The following is an 18,354-nucleotide window of genomic DNA, read 5'->3' as shown; positions in this document are numbered from 1 at the left end:
AAAAAGAGGAAGAAAAAAAAAAAAAAAAGTATAGAGAGGGGATAGGGAAAATTGATTCCCATTTTTATTAGCACATACATGTGCGTAATTTGAAGAGAGTTCATTTTTTTTTTTTTTTTTTTTTGTTTGTATGCAAGTGCGTAGGCGCACTTGTGAATATATGTATGTAGATATAAGTGCAAAACATATATACACGCTGTTTCATTCATTTGATAAAAATATAAACTACAAAAAAGCTGAAATAATACTTAAAATTTTCTTATATTTGGCGCATAAAGTAGTGAAGAATGGGATAAAAAAACAAAACAAAACAAAAAAAAAAAAAATCCCTTTACTCGACAAAAGGAATTTTCATGTAAAACATATCTTCAGTTAATTTGTCCATTTCTTCCAATTGGGGGAAAATTTTGTACAGATCAGTTGCATCGGAATAACTTTTCTGTTCTTCTTCGTAGTACTTGTCCACTTCATCCATCTTGTTTTTTTTCTTCTGCTTTTCCAGGTCCCTGTATGAGAAAAAAGGAAAAATGAAAAAATAAAAAAAATTGAATTCTTCATTCAAATCGTTTGTATAAATGTACGTACTTATGCATGTATATATGTATAGATGCGTACACGTATATATGTACGTATGTGTATATCTTCACATATATACAAATATTCATGTACGCCGAGGATCGCTGTTTAGTCTCTGCCCTACTCTTTTATCATGTTCAGAATTCTCCTAAGTTGGCTGTTCTCGGGATCAAATAAATCGCCCCGAAAATTATCATTATCGTTCTCAACAATATGTACATTTTTTCTTTTCTTTAAAATGTGGGCCTTGAAGACCTCAAGTTGTTCTTCCGTATGAGGTTCCACATCTTTTGCTGAATTTTCATACAAGTTTATAGTTTCTTCAACTAAGAGATAAATAACAGGCATTTTACTGTTTTCTCTGCATTTGGCTTGTTTTTTTTTTAATATTAAATCTTTTATATAATCAAGTGGATTGATAAAATTTTTATATGCTTTTAATAACTCTCTTTTTACATCTTCATCAATATTTAAGTTCATAATATGCTGTTTTGTAATTGGTTTTTGATTATTTAATACTAAGTTTATTCTTCCTTTTTTAGTTTCATAACTACATGGATATATAAATAATTTATTTTTTAATTTTTTTAAATCTTTTAATACATAATTTAATTCATTTATGTTAAGCTTTTTCATTTTTTCATATAAATGTCTATTATAATTATTAACCAATTCTACTGTTAGTTCTTTCGGGTTTTCATATACAAAATCAAAAACAGTGCTTGCCAGTTCTTCACATTCAACTTGTAAAAGTTCTTTATATGAGTTTTCATTTAACGAAAAGTAATCAGCAACCATTTTTCTATACATTTTATAGTTATCCTTTCCTAAATAGGCCAAAATATATTCCTCCCTTATACTCGGGTAGAGATGATACGCTTTGTTAATACCAGAATAATACGTATCACATATATGCTTCAATGATTTAAAGCTTTTATCTATATTGTTTTTATTTAAACGATATTCTGTATCTTTGTGTAGTTCTCCCCTCATGATGTATATATTATGTTTTTCGAAAAATATTTCTTCAAATATTTTTTGATCCAGTGCTTTATTCCTTTCTATATACTTACTTGGCATATCGCTATTCCCATCACTGATGCGACCCTCATCCCTGCCAATACACTCACCACTTCCGCTACTTACATATGTGCGAACATCCGTCTCTTCTGCATTGTTATCTCTTTTCGGATCACGTTCCTGTATGTTCTTTTTTTTTTCCCTAATACTGTTGAGTATGAGCATATCTTTTTCTCTTTTAAAATAAGTATTATATACTTTATTTATTGTACTATTGGGCAAGTGAAATATATTACGAATATTACGCCTTTTTATATTATCAAATCGAGTAAAAAAAATGTCTCCCTTTTTAAGGTTTTCATAATCTATGTACCGCTTCTCTATAAGCGTAATAACGTCTTTCACGTTTTCCCCTCCAACTTTGCTGCATCCGGTTGTTGCTACGTTCGCGCTGTGTCCATCTCCACTATTACCACTACCAATATCACCATTGTTTACGTCGGGCCTCAAAATTCTAGTGGACAGAATAACATAATTATTGAAAAAGCCGAGTACACTGGAGGGATACCTCAACTTGTCATCATACTCCGTAACAATATTTTGCTTACTCGCCATTTTTGTCATAAGATTATATATTTCTTGGTTTAAGGTATCACCATTTATCATACTACCTTCATACATATTTTTATCTAATGTTTTATTAATAATTCTAACGTAAAGAAGTTTTTCTTTTTTATATATATAATCATCAACATTGATGTACTTTAATGCATCTACTTCCTTACAACCGTAGAGTTCTTCTTTAAACTTTTTGAATTTTTCCATATATTCCTTTTTAGACATACCTTTTCTTTTTTTGTTTTGTTGTAATGTATTATATTCATCATAATCATCCTTCTGTATTTCCATTTGAGAAAAATTTTTTTTTTCTTCTTGTCCTTCATCAGATGTATTAGTACTATGTTTCATAAACTCGTTAGTGATAACTTTACTTTTTAATTGATCAAAATTACGTAATATATTTCTTGTATTAATAATATGATGAGATTTTATTTTAACCTTTATAGTATTATTTTTGCTTTCAAATATTTTTACTATTATATTATTTCCTTCATTACAGAAATGAGATACTTCTGCTTTGAAATAATTATTCTCAAATAAATTCTCTACAATGACTGTATGTTGTAATTCTTCTAACTTTTCATTTAAAATATGCTTAGCATATTTTTTTAATGATAGAAACACATATTCTAGCTTCTTATTTACGTCAATTATGTATGCACTTAGTTTTTGTGCTAGCCCCTTCAATGAATTGAGTAACAATGTTTTTTCATCCTTGTCCTCTTCATCATATAGTAAATATCCTCTAATACAATCATTTATTAAAACTACAAAATATTTATTTCTTACATTTTTTATAATTTTTATAAAAATCCTTTTTTCTAAATTTTTTAGTTCAGTTAATTTGTCATAAATTTTCTCTTTCCTCTTACTTATTTCATTTGTGTACAACTCCCCCACAATTTCGTCCTTTTCGTTTATTTCTTTGATTAAAACTACGCAGTTGGATGAATCAGTTGAATCGGTTGAAGCATCAACATCGATAGCATCAGTTGACACGCTTAACAAGCTTGACGCGCTTGCACCGTTAGTGCCCTTTTTGCCTTCACCATTTTCAGTCATCCTTTTCAACAGTTTACTGTACAACGCCCTTCCAATCAAATTGGAGTTGACGAGGTAGTCATACAAAAGCTCGTTTTCTAGTAAGTAATTATTCTCCCTTTTTATAATAACTGTATCTTCATTCTCATTTTTTAATTTAACATATATATCATTATTTATAACATCATACACTTTTCCAATTTTTAATTCTCCTACATTTATGTTATTATTATCATTTAATTTATTCCTACACCTTTTCTTAATATTATCATATTTTCCCATGAACATTATTTTATTCTGTGTAACATTACTACTATTATCCAAAAAGAAACGAGGATAATTTATCTTCTCCTTATAACCCCAATTATACTTTAGAATGCACACAAACAGGACGAATAAAAGGGTAATAACGTTTGTCATTTTTCTTGGGATGGAATTCCTTGAACATTGTTATTTTTGTCCATTTGGTCTATGCATCCGTTCATGGTAGGCATTATATACATGCGCGCATATATATGTATATATATGTATGAATGTACATACGTATGTATTTATACGTATGCGCACATATGTACACACATGTTTATATTATTTCCCACTTGTAATCAGTTTATGAGAGACGAGCTTAAAAATTTTCAAGGCATTGTGTTATTTACTTGTAATTTTTATAAAAAATTCTCACAATTAAAACATAAAGTGGAAATTATCCGGGAATGCAATATTTTACCCTTATTCAAAAAGTTCATTTTTTTGTTCTCTATTTTTCCTTCCATTTGTAAATGCATTATAAAATGCTAATTTTTTTTTTTTTTTTTTCTTAATTTTTATTGTATCTTTTTTTTTTAAGGCTTCATTAAGTTTTTATTACGTTCAAATTTTTAACAGTCATGGTAATTTTTGTTGATGAATTTGTATTCTTGTTCTTGACCTTAATTCGGTTTTACTTTGTTCGTACAAATATACACATAAGTACATATATTCACATATATATATGTATATGTATATTGCATGTATTTATAGTGCTATTTATTATATTCCCTATTTCTATTTTAATATATACCCCATATTTTTGCTATTTATTGTGTACCCTATTTTTTTTTGCTATTTATTGGGTACCCTATTTTTTTTACCATTTATTCGAAGCTATAATTTTTGCTATTTATTGGGTACCCTATTTTTTTTACCATTTATTCGATGCTCTAATTTTTGCTATTTATTGTTTCGCTATTTTTGTATTATCAATTTTTTTCAGCTCTTTATTTTATATTTACATTTCAAACAATGCAAAGCTCCTTAAAACCTTTTAGAGCTACTAATACACGCAGCCATATTTGTTTCTCTTCTTATTTAAGCTTTGAGTAAATAATGGATCAAAATATGCTCAAAGAAGTTTTATTCGTACTTTCTCAATTTTTTTAAAATATTAGCAGTTGGTGTAATTCGGTTGTTCTGCTCTATTTGTTTTACTCCATTTATTTTACCCTATTTGTTTTGCTCTATTTTGTTTTATTTTGCTCTATTTCGTTTTACTGTAAAATGTTTTGTGTACCCCCTTTTAGCATACCATAAAAATGGAAGTTTTTTCGAGATGGGATTTATATTTTTTTGTTGTTGTACGTGAAAAATAGTTGAGCATATTTTGCAAAATCGTAAAGCATTTTTTTTGAAAAATAAAAAATAAAAAAGCAAAATCTTTAAAAGACACTTTTGAAATATTTAAAATTTTGTAATTTTTGAAAATTAGTAAATTAAAAAAAATGGGTGTATGTTTGTGCACCTTCTGCTAACAATTTTGGAATAACCACATATATATCTATATAAATTTATGAGCATATATATATATATATATATATATATATATATATGTATGTATGTGTGCCCCTATTTTCATGATCTTTCATTTTAAATATATTTTTGTTAAGGAGATTTCACGCATACTCCTTTTCACCTTATCACTACCCGAATCATACATTTTCATATTACGACAAGGATGTCTTAATAAACGCACTATCAAGCAAAAATATATATAATCAACCATATATACGTATAATTACACATATGTACATATATATATGTACGTGCGTACGCACACAGTGCATATGAACTAATTGTCGCTTTGACAATTTATTAAATATCAATCATATAATAAGAAAAGGCTTGTAAGCCTACAATAATTTAAACGTAACCTACAATATTTTTTAGAAAAAAAAAAAAATAAAATAAACAGACGGTACATAATAAAAAATGTAAATTAGAGCATAAAATAAAACATCTTTAAGATTAAAAAATTAAATATGATTTGGTGAAAACTTGCATTCGTTGTTAAATCAGACAAAACCTTCAAAAAATAAAAAATAATAAAAATATCCTCAATTTAATAGTCGCCTTTTAAAAAACAAAAACAAAGATACAAAAAACACACACAAACAAACGCGAACACATATGAATGTATAAATGCATATTTTATTTATCACCAAAATACCGATGAAATTTTTATAACGTCTTACATGTTCTAATGCGAATTAACGTAAATATGAAAAATCATATTTCTGTCGCTATGCCAATTTTTATAAAAAAAAATTGTTGATATACTTTTTTCAAACAAGAAACATATGTGCATAAATAATAGCCTTCCAAAAAAAATTAGCGATGTTTAGAAATATTATATATACCATTTTTGCACATTTTGAAAGAAACACAAAGGGGAACAGATGAAATATGGGAAAAAGGAAAAAAAATTAAATAATTCGACATATTACACCTTTGTAGCTTTTTTTCGTTTAAATATAGTACACTATGCTGAAAAAAAAGGAATTTGTAGCATAGCCTTTATTTTAAGAATGAAATAAATAAATATACAAACAGGTAAACGAACGAACAAACGAACGAACGAACAAATAAACGAACGAACAAATAAACAAACGAATAAATAATAATAAGAAAAAATGGAATGCAATACTATAAATAACGTAAAAATAAATTATAAGCAATTTGTAAAATAGGACTAAATATTTTTATTAAAAAAAAATATTGTAAGTACGAAAAGCAAACTTTTACAGTTGCTACATATACACCCTTAACACAATAAATTTGTTATTGAATTGGAAATAAGCTTAAACTTTTTCAGTTAACTTGTAAAAAATACTCCGGAATTTTAAAATTTCTCACTTCAAAAATTTCGATACTTTGACAATTACATGGTATGCTACAGTTTTATCAAGTTACGAAAAATTATCGTCATTTTATGTGCGTACATTTTAAAGCTCATGTGCATGAAGTAGAACAATATCGCCAATCAAATAACTCACATTTATATATTTAAGTACATTTATTTATACGTACATGTATTTATATGTATATTTCCTAATCAGCCATTTCGTTTGCATATATAAATATATATTTATTTCTGTTTTTAAAATTTTCTACGTATCATTAAATTAAAAAAAAAAAAAAAAAGAGATAACATTGTACATCTTCAGTTCAATCATGTGCCCATATTTTTGCCCGCTTTAATTCTTGATGCGATTTCAATTCATCCTTTGTGATAACATTTTATCGCTACATTTCACTTTGTCACATCATCACTTGGTGTTTGTTAGAATTTCAAGTGCTCGTATATCATTTCCCTGAACTTCCTTCCATTTTTACGTTTTTCACCTATGGATACACTAATCGGTTTAAAGGGAAAAGATTTTATAGTACTAGCAGCAGATACGTATAGTATTAACTCAATTATAAAATTAAAAAATGATGATAAAACAAAATTTTATGATATTAATGGAAACAAATGTTTACTATTAGGAGGTTCCATTGGTGATCGTATTCAATTTGGGGAATTTATTAGAAAGAACATTCACCTATATCAGTATCAGAATTCAACTGATTTATATGTTAAATCTTTTGCTTATTTTACAAGAAAAAATTTAGCTTACTATTTGAGGAGAAACCCATACGAAGTGAATTGCTTAATAGCTGGCTTTGACAATGTAAGGGATATATATGCATAGAGAAAATGGGGAAAAAAGAGAATGATCTTTTCGCTCATTTTTTTGGAGCATTGTGGAAGTGTTTAGGCATATGTAAATAAGTATGCGTGGGTGTGTTTGTGTGTGTACGCGTTTAAGTATATGTATGTTTATGTATATGTATGCTTATGTATATGTATGCTTATGTATATGTATGCTTATGTATATGTATGCTTATGTATATGTATGCTTATGTATATGTATGCTTATGTATATGTATGCTAATGTATATGTATGCTTATGTATATGTATGCTTATGTATATGTATGCTTATGTATGTGTACGTTTATGTATGTGTATTTATGTGCATGCATACGTGCGCACGTTTTAACGTTGTTGTTCATACCTTAATTTCCACTCATAGAAAGATGGTTATCAGTTATACTGGTGTGACTACTTAAGTAACATGGATTCCGTAAACAAAGGGGCACATGGATATGGTGCCTATCTGGTAAATGCAATTTTAGATAAATATTATCATGAAAATATGAATTTAGAAGAAGCATTACTTATTTTTAAAAAATGTTTTGAAGAACTGAAAAAAAGATTTCTTTTAACACAAATTAATTACGAATTGAGAATTATGTCTGGTAACAAAATAGAGGCACAACACGTAACCATTTAATTATAATAAGATAGAATACTTTTTTTTCTACCCCTTCTCCCATGTTATTCCTTTTTTTAAGTATACAGTGTGGTTTCCTTATGCTCATTTATGCATGCACACGCGCACATATCTGTGTACATATGTATATATATATTTACACACATGTATATATGTATTTATACATATGTAACATTCCCAATTTTTACATGCATCATCCTTTCATGAAATAAACCGTGCCCACAATTATGTAGACATGTCCACTTGTACCTAAATGCTCAAATATAGGTATGCGTGCGTAAATGTACACGTGTGTGTATTCCTTTTTTCCTTGCACTTTAGAAGTTGTAAGGTTTTATTCTTATGCAAATTAAAATTTTTTATTATTTATAGCTATTTTATAGTATAATTAATAATTAAATTTTAAATATGATTTTTTTTTAAAAAGAAAAAAATGAAAAGGCGAAAAACAGTATTGAACTGAAATACATAACCAGAAAAACAAGAAAAGTAATTAAATGAGGTAATAACGTAAGGCAATAAAATGTAGAAATAAAATGCAGTAATAAAATGCAGTAATAAAATGCAGTAATAAAATGCAGTAATAAAATGCAGTAATAAAATGCAGTAATAAAATGCAGTATTAAGATGCAATAATAAATTGCAGTAATAAAATGCAGTAATAAAATGCCGTAAAAACAAAAAAGTAATAAGCTCGCAAGATTATGCATCTGCAGAAACTCCAAATAAGTTTCCTCTCAACCAGTACTATTGTTTATTTTATTTTTTTTTCCTGTCATTAAAAATGCTTAGAACATTTGATAATGGTTGCTATACACTATGAGCCAATAGTATTACCTACATTTGCATTCGTAGTTTTCTCCCATTCTACCAGCAGGAACACCAAAAGTATAGCCAATTTTTTCTTCTTTTTACGAGTACACATATTTGCTGTTATGTTATGAGACCTATTCCTCTTTCATACAATGTGTATCTTGGTTATTTATTCTCGTATAAGAGTATGCTGCAATTACAAAAAAAGGCATGGTTGTTAGTAGTACTAAAAAAAAAGAAATTAAATTATTTTGATTTGTCTTCCATCTGTACATTAATAAAGGAATAAAGGGGAAGGACATAAAAATCATTATTAATAAAATCAGAACAAATTTAATTGAAATCATCCTGAACGTTAAAGCAAATTCAAATAATGATCAACTTGGATATAAATTAAAATAGTACTTAAAAAAAGAAGAAAAACTAAATAAATTAATATTAATGTTAGTGTTTGAAATTCCGATAAATGTTTTTGCCCCCACTTTTTACTCTTTAGTTGATATGTGTCCTTTTTTGATAGTTATATTTTTTATTCTATCTATAACTGTGCAATTTATTTTTTAAATACTTTTTACCGTATTATATATTATGACTCAGTACCATACTATAACGCCCTTACGAGTATAGATAACAAGTAAATTACACAATATTTCTGTGCTCTGTTATGTAGTATTTAGCAAATGGATAAGTGCAACTCACTAACTTTGCTCTTTAGTTGCGTTGTTACGTATATATAATATACGCACATACATATTCATATACACATATAATATATACACCCATACATAAATTTATATATATATATATATTTGTAAATTGAACTTTTGCTATACTTCTGAATGAACTATTTTTTTACTATTTCATTCAATATATTCGATAAGAAAAACAATCCAATTCTGTGCATTTTTCAACCAAAAAAAAAAAAAAAAAAAAAAAAAAATTTAACCCTTGAAAAGTGCAAAATTGTTCCATAATTTAGTACATAAGTATGTATGCGTGCGCAAGCACGTATACATATGCTTTGTCATTTTCTTTTTCCTTTTCGCTTAAACCTAATTGCTTGCCCTGTATGATGTTCATATAACTAGTTCTCTTTAATAACATAATATAATTGTAAATAAATAATTAAAAAAGGTTTTAAAGTTAATGAAAAAAATTTTTGCCTTTTTTTTTTTTTTTTTTTTTTTTTCCCCTATTTATCAACCCTAATGCAAATTTATTCCCTCAACATTTTTTTTTCTTCTCAAAAATATATTCATTATAAAATTCCACTTATTTGTGAAACATAATTAGCTTCATTGTTTTAGATGATATTGAAGATGTGCATTTGATTATTCCAATACAACAAAAGGTTGATACATAGTTTATAATGAAAAGTACAAATTTTAATTAGCTACTTTATATATATTTATCCTGCACGTTCATATTTTAGGGAGAACACAATATGTGGGTGGAACATCTTTACAAATACAATATATATATATATAAATTCATGTTACATATTATACCCAATTCATATTATAACGTACTACTCTTTTTTTGCATTAACTGATGGTGTAATGAGTACATAAAGGATTGGTCTACATTTTTAGTGTAGTAGAAAATATGCACGACGCTGATCTTTTTGGTGAAATTTTATACATCAAATATATTGAATAAATTTAAAAAAAAAAAAATAAATATAATTCCCTAAAATGAATAAACCTAACAAATTATATATTCTCATGTACTGTCTTTCATTTTCTAAGAAGTGCTTAATATATGTATAAATACTTATATATATAATAATTTTTAAAAATATATGTCAAGCAAATATGCCCAGCAAAATATTATGTTCCTATGCACTCGTATCATCAAAATTTTTTCAAAAAAGAAACACTGACGAAACAGTATATAATACGTCATCTGTGCTTTTATATTATATATATGTATGTATATAAGTATGTATATATGTATGTATGTATATATGTATGTATGTATATATGTATGTATGTATATATGTATGTATGTATGTATATATGTATGTATGTATGTATATATGTATGTATGTATGTATATATGTAAGTATTTATGTAAAATAAGCAACAAAATTAGTACGGAATTAATTGCACAGTGACCCATAAATATTTTATTCGTTTTAATACTTATACAATTTAATAAAAAAAAAAAAAGGAATAATGGAATAACGAAAACAGATTTAAATGAAGATGTAAATTAGACCCTTAAAAATGAAACACTTTCTATGGCACTTGATCAGTTGAAAAAAACATTTGCAACCATACGAAAGTAAAAAATGAACGAGCAAAAATTATTTACTACAATATATACATATATATATATATATATAAATTTATAATATGTATGTATATATATATTTATAATATGTAAGTATACATATATTTTGAAGAAAAGCTATGTTAGCATTTATATTGCTCATTTTACGAATTTTTTATTTATCTCTGTGTTGATATATTACTTGCATAATAATATTATACGTATTATTCTTAAAGCGTGAAAAGGTACCACTGAACACGTTTTATTGGGTTTGTCGTGTTTACTTATTTATTCTTCTATTCCTTTTTTTATTCATTCATTTAATTATTTATTTAAGTATTTTTTTATACATTTATTTAAGCATTTATTTATTTATTCGTTTATTTGTTTTATTTTTTCCCTAATTGTTTAAGTACTTGTAAAAGTTACGTAGAATATTTATTATCTCATTTCATCACCATTTTTTCTTAGTAACCAGTTTATAAAAACGTTTTAATACAAATTTAAAAAAAAAAAAAAATAATATTGTGGTATAGTAATATATTTTTTATTTATTTATTATTATTTTGTAGAGAAATAGTAACTAATTTTTGTACATATTATTTTAATCTTAAATAATACAAAAAGTAAATATAAAAGAACAACATATTATGAAATATTTAATAAAGGCATCCGTGGAAGGGCAATTTTGAAGGATTGAGAAGCTCACATTGAGAAAACTCTGTAAGCTCGAACATTCTTCTTTCTTAAGTAGCAGTTTGTTAGTACATTCATACATATACGTACATATATTTATATTATACATGACGAATGTGCCTGCATAATATATACCATAGTAGTCCGTAAATGCCTTAAAAATGGAGTTCGGGGGGAGCAATTACTTTCGGTTTAGGTTAGCGTTAAGTATGATAAGCGGAAAAGCTATTACAATTAAAAATATTCGAAGTAAAAAAAAAAGAAAAAAATATATGGTAGTAGGGGATGATGAAGAATTAATTGTAGGGTTACAGGAATATGAGGCTAAACTTTTAAAACTTATTGATAAGTTATGTGATGATACCATTATCAAAATTAACGAAGATGGAGACGAACTATATTTTAAACCAGGATTTTTAATAGGTAATGTTATTGATGAAGTACGAATAAGTGATTTAAATAATTCTTTTCATTGTGGAAAGGAAAGGAGTATAACATATTTTCTTGAATTTTTACTTATGATAGTCCCATTTTTTAAAAATCCTGTAAAATTATTATTAAAAGGAATAACAGATGATTGCATTGATAGCACTGTATATACATGTAAAATAGTGAGTGAGCATTTTTTTAAAACATTTTTAAAAGTTGATAACAACTTTTTAAATATTAATATTTTAAAAAGAGGAATAAAATCTGACTGTTCAGGTGAAGTATTATTTTTTATGAATAATTTAAAAACTATTAATTCTTTTGATATGCATGATAGTGGGTTGGTTAGAAAAATAACTGGAACAGTAGTAAGCAAAAATATTTCATTAGTTTTTCGAAACAAATTTATTAATTTTGCAAAAAGACACTTACAAATTTTTACCCCATACGTTAGTATTGAAATTGAAAAAGTAAAAGGTAAAGATGATTATTTGAAAAACAATTTTATCTCTTTATCCTTATTTGCACACACCAAGAACAAATGTATTTATGGGTCTGACTTGTGCATTGACGAGCCTTTTCTACAGCATGTTAAGAACACGCTAAAACGGGTTAAACCAAGCGATAGGACTCACATGCAAGAGGTACCGTACAACAATATGGACATTACAAAAATTGTCGAATGTGTAGCTAATCATGGGAGGAAAGAACATGAAGATATTGAGGAGAAAGGTCAGTTTGAAAATGAGAAAAATATTGATGACTGTACCGAAGTTGAGAATGAAAATAGTTCCCATTTAGAGAGTAGAGATGATGAAATACAAACCCAGTGTAAAGACGAAAAGAACATGGTTCTAAGTAATGACAACATATCATGTTTTATGGGACAAGAGTGGTATATTAAAAATGATAATGTTATCGGTAAGATGACGTGTAATTTACGAGATGCTGAAATATATGAAAGACTTGGGTTTTTTATTTCCCTAAAAATGATGAATGAAATAAAAGGATTATCATCAGTTGATACAAATTATCAGTGGTTGCCATTATTATATATGTCCTTAGCAGAGGATACTACTGTATCAAAAATTTCTCTAAATGTTGTTAAGCCATATTCAATTGCTCTCATTAGATTGTTAAGAGACTTTTTTAATGTAGTATTTGATATTAAGAAAGTAGAAAAATCACAAATTGATTTTTCGTATATTATCAAGTGTGTGGGTATAGGATATCGTAACTTTTCGAAAAAGACCTTTTAAATGAACAAAAAAAACAAAATGGCAAATACGTACACTCTTATATGTGCATGTACACTTGTACCTAGGAAGTATTCTTCGAAATATGAAGTTTGTATGTATATATATGTACATACATGCCTACATACATGTGTACTACATGCATTTGTGTTTACATACATACGTACATTTACGTATTCTTATTTTTTCAGTATAAGCTAGTTTAAAATTTTAACTTAAAACGCGTGTCATTTTTCATTTTACTCGTATTTGCCAATTACACTTCCCATCTTCACTTTAGTATGTTCAACGATTTAATTTTTTTTTTTTTTTTTTTTTTTTGTTTAATTCGTCACTATATTATTATAGTGGGAGAAATATCATTCGAAATTTTTGGAAAGACATTTTATATTTTTGTAGAGGCTATGCATGAACTTAAATATGCTGTTTGTTTTTAATTTTATAAATTTCATTATTCCTTTTTTGGCTCCATCATAACATATATGCATGCAAGTATTATTAATACAACATTTTTTACCATTATTGTTTGCTTGTACAGTATTAAATATATTTTAGAGTAATCATTCAAAACATATTTTAACATAGGCTTTAATACTATTAAGTCCCATTTTTCGTAATAATTTTTTTTTTTTTTTTTTTTCTTGCTCTTCTTTAGCCCACATTTTTATATTTTTAATATATGATATATATGGTGAATTATCCCATCTCAATTCATTCTAATAAAAAGAACTAAAACATTCTAACAGTCGGAATTTTCTAAATATCAAAATTTTTCTTTTTAAAAGATTAAAAATAAAACAGTTCATATATATATATATATATATATATATAATATATAATAAGATTTAAAAGTGAGTGTAAGAATTATTACTTTTAAAAAAATCCCCAAAAAAAAAATGCTATAAAAAAAATAAAAATTAAAAAATCATAACTTAAATCTAAAAAAAATTACAATGTGCATATATATATATATATTATATATTAACAAAAACCAAAAAGAAAATAAATGAGTGTGTAATACAATTCGAAAAAATGAATAATAGAAAAAAAAAAAAAAGGAAAAACTATACATTTAAATAAAAAAAAAAAAAAAAATCGAGTATAAAATAATATTAATGCTATATAATAGTGTATAATAAAGCTATTATGATAAATTAGCAATAATAAAATACTAATAAATATGGATAAAATAATATTAACGTATTAATAAAATTTTTGTAAAATTGCATTAATATATATACATATATATATAACAAGGGAAGTGTGCTAGGACGTGGACAAGGAAAGAAATGTTATGGTGAATATATGAAAATGAAATTATCCTTTTAAAAGTTAAAATATATACAATATTATATATATATATATAATATATATATGTATGAATTCTTTTTTTTTTCGGGTAACATTTAATTTAAATATCATTAAGGTAAAATTTTCTTATATCATCTTGCATTAATAATAAATTGTGTTATTTACGAATACGTATACCATATCATAATTAAATACCTTTTTTTTTGTGCAAAATTTTTTTTTATTTGATTAACCATCGTTTAATGGAGTATATATTTTTAAATGGAATCTTTTCTATGGGTATTTCTATATGTTGAAATTCTTTGTGGTAAGAATACTATGTATCATCCATAATACAACACATAAAAAAGGATACACATTAAAATTTATTATTTCTTATTTCCTTTTAATCTTTCTGTTACACATATTTTTCATTAATTAAAGTCGTATACATGTATATATATAAATTCTTCCAATGGTTTCATTTTCATAAATTTTTGCCTATAAATGGCAATATCAGTTTCCTCTATCCACTTCATATCTTATCTTTTGGTTTTTTTTCATCAGTTTTCTTAGAATTAAATATATCATCTTTAAATGTTTCTTCATCAAAAGTATCATCTTCATCATCATCATTCTGGTCATCTTCTCCAGTAACTTCTGTATCATTCGTTGATTTATTTGAGGATGCTACATCAAATTCATATTTACCCGATTCAATATTCTTCTTTGACTCCATAGTTTTTAATTTCTCCTCCATATAAGATGATAAATGTTTCAAAGTGCATTCTTTAGGTAAGATTGGAACCATCTCTGGTGTTATACGTGTGTAAAATGTGTTTGATCTTCCTATTTTCAAATATGGCTCTGACACCCAGAATCTGTATATTTGTGATTTTAATATTTGATCTATTTTTGCTACAATTAAACCTGGATCTTGTCTTAATTTTGTCGAGAAGTTATTTTTACATTCATTCAATATTCCGTGCAAAAATAATAAAGGCTTTGATTCAATGGAATACAGAGTGTTGTTGTAAACTGCTATTGTACATTGGTCCCATATTTCTCTTAATGCCTGTTTTTAAAAAAAAAAAAAAAAAAAAAAAAAAAATTATGAACAGTTCATAAAATGTGTAAAGGGTAATAATTTGATATAATATTGAAGCATGGAAAAAAAAAAAAATAGTATTCATAAAACTGAAAGTTTTGATCTTTAATATGTGCACTATAAATACATATATGTAAAACAAATTAATGCATAATTTTTCTTTCTTTTTTGCAAGTGTAAAATTGCAAAAAAAATTAATAACATAGGAGGAGGATGCAAAAATATGCCACACACACCAAAAACATAAATATATATATATATATATATTCAATAAATTATGCACAAAACTGGTTGATAAAATATATATTTAAAATAACTTACTTTTTCAGTCTTCCTTTCAATAGCATTGTCTCCTACAATTTCTCTGACTAGTAATATCCACCATACACGTGACCACCTTAAAACTTTTCTATAACGCACTACTTTTTTAAGTTTATGAAGAAGTTTTGTTACTGGGTCCTTAACTCCGTGTTCATACAGATCTTTTATGGTTAAGCTGTGAGTAAGAAAAAAAAGAGCAAGGATATAAAAAAAGGTTAATAAAATTGAAAAAATAGCAAAAATGGCAAACATGGAAAACATAGCAATCATTGCAAATATAACAAAAATAAAAATAGATATCAATAAAAATTATAAAATAAGTTATCATTCTAACATATATTATTTTTATATTAAAACAAAATAAAAACAAAGAAATAACTTGCACAAATGTAAGCACACAAAGAATACGTTTTACCACTAACAACAACTGCTTGTTCATTAACCAGTTCTAAATATACATATTTATATATATAAATTTATAATACATCACAAAGAACATTGATACAAATTCTTTTTTTGTCATGTTCCTTTCTTACCTAATTGGGTCTTTAACGATAGTTGTCAAGGCGCTTGTTGCGGCCAAATCACCATAACCACCACAGTACACTACATTAGTAGTGTTTTTGTATATTACGAAAAACAAAAAAAAAGATAAAAAGCAGCTTATTTTCATTTTTAATAAAAGAAAAATTAAATAATAATGTATAATGTGTAAGAACTTATTTTTTTATGCATGATATAATCTTGTGATATATATCTGTATATCACATATACCAATTTTATAAAAATTAAATAAAATTCAAAACAGTACTAAAAAATTTAAGTTTACATATATATCTATACAGTGAGAATGTATAATGTATGTGTATAAATGTATATGATGTATATAAATTAATAATGTTTACGAAATTAAATATATATGTGTAAGGATATAAATTCATATATATATATACAAATGTATTTATATACATGTACATATATCTTTATTTTAATATAAAAAGACCTCAATGAAAAAATTATAAATTTTTAATTTATTTAAATATGGGATTTAAATATAAATAAATCTTTAAAGTAACTGTACTAAAAGAAATGTAAAAAAATTAAAATCAAATAGGGTGTAATATTTAACTAAAAAAGAGTCAAAAATAAAAAAATTTTATTAAAAAAAAAGGTTCGATAAATAAACAATTTCTTCTTTTTTATTTATTTTTTCGAAATAGAGCAAAAAAAAAAAAAGAAAAAAAACATTCTTATTCCTTCTCTGATTGTACAAAAAATAAAATGTAACAAAAGGGGAGGGGGGTTAAATAATGGCATAAGTATATATATTTTAAAAAAACATATAGTTTATAAGTGTGATAAACTCATATATATATGTATAGAACCAATCAAAACGAACTTATTTGTATAAATATGATGTATTTAATAAAGTATATATAAAACTTTTACAAAATTATGTACTTGGTAAAATATGTGTTAACTTCTTAGTAAGTAAAACTTATTCATTATGATAATTTTTTTATATTTATATGAAGTTTTTTTTTTATTTATTTAAAAATGTAACTCTTATAAAATAACAGATATGTGATTATACATAAAAATATATTTTTTTGTCACAAACGAATATTTAAAAAATTTTATAAATTATACAAATATAAATTAATCTTATATATTATTGTTAAAATTAACACAGCCAATCTGTTAACACAGTTTTTTTTTTTTTTTTTTTTTTTTTGATTTTATTAAAGCTTTCTAATAAATTCATATATGAAAAAATAAAAAGTTCTTAAATGTATAATTATAAATTTATATAGATATATAATAAATGCTTAATTCACACTGCTTGCCCAAACAACCAAAGAAAATTTTTTATTTTGTTCTCTTAGAAAAATTAAATGAAAACCTGACACAAAAAAAAAAAACAGAGCGTTCCTGAATATATATAGATTTAATATAACTTCATCCTATAATATGTAAAAAGTAGTACTATATATTATAAACATGCATACACCCCCTTTCTTTTTGTTGCCTATTATTTAAGTTAAACTTTAATTGCATGCAAAAGTAAGTGCAATAGATATAACACATAATTGTAAATGTAGCAATATATTGTTACTTAAATGAAATAGCAATATTATATTAAAACACAGTTATTTATTTTAAGTGAAAAAGTAATGTTAAATAAGGACAATAATTATATGCATATATATATGTGCTTAAAAAAAATGTGAACTCGATAAATATTGTGTATTTATAAAT

At 25.3% G+C, this 18,354-nt stretch overlaps 4 protein-coding genes across 4 annotated transcripts; 2 read left to right on the top strand and 2 right to left on the bottom strand.

The window, feature by feature from the left end:
- Positions 1-331: 331 nt before the first annotated feature.
- MKS88_004388 (uncharacterized protein) lies at positions 332-3,678 on the bottom strand (the record flags this gene model as incomplete). Its single annotated transcript, XM_067217560.1, has 2 exons — positions 332-506; positions 701-3,678. 2 exons carry the CDS (start codon positions 3,676-3,678, stop codon positions 332-334), a joined length of 3,153 nt encoding a protein of 1,050 aa, XP_067071976.1.
- Positions 3,679-6,917: 3,239 nt separating this feature from the next.
- On the top strand, positions 6,918-8,261 carry MKS88_004387 (proteasome subunit beta type-2; the record flags this gene model as incomplete). The annotated part of the gene is made up of 4 exons (XM_067217559.1): positions 6,918-7,244; positions 7,648-7,896; positions 8,142-8,175; positions 8,230-8,261. The coding sequence occupies 4 exons, from the start codon at positions 6,918-6,920 to the stop codon at positions 8,259-8,261; spliced, it is 642 nt and encodes a 213-aa protein (XP_067071975.1).
- A 3,591-nt stretch (positions 8,262-11,852) lies between these two features.
- MKS88_004386 (RNA 3'-terminal phosphate cyclase-like protein) lies at positions 11,853-13,379 on the top strand (the record flags this gene model as incomplete). The annotated part of the gene is made up of 1 exon (XM_067217558.1): positions 11,853-13,379. One exon carries the CDS (start codon positions 11,853-11,855, stop codon positions 13,377-13,379), a length of 1,527 nt encoding a protein of 508 aa, XP_067071974.1.
- A 1,822-nt stretch (positions 13,380-15,201) lies between these two features.
- MKS88_004385 (exported protein 2) lies at positions 15,202-16,768 on the bottom strand (the record flags this gene model as incomplete). Its single annotated transcript, XM_067217557.1, has 3 exons — positions 15,202-15,741; positions 16,096-16,270; positions 16,632-16,768. The coding sequence occupies 3 exons, from the start codon at positions 16,766-16,768 to the stop codon at positions 15,202-15,204; spliced, it is 852 nt and encodes a 283-aa protein (XP_067071973.1).
- Between the last annotated feature and the right edge of the window lie 1,586 nt (positions 16,769-18,354).

This window comes from Plasmodium brasilianum, chromosome 12, assembly GCF_023973825.1.
Source record: "Plasmodium brasilianum strain Bolivian I chromosome 12, whole genome shotgun sequence".
Lineage (NCBI taxonomy): Eukaryota > Apicomplexa > Aconoidasida > Haemosporida > Plasmodiidae > Plasmodium > Plasmodium brasilianum.
This window is presented reverse-complemented; position numbering and strand designations above follow the sequence as displayed.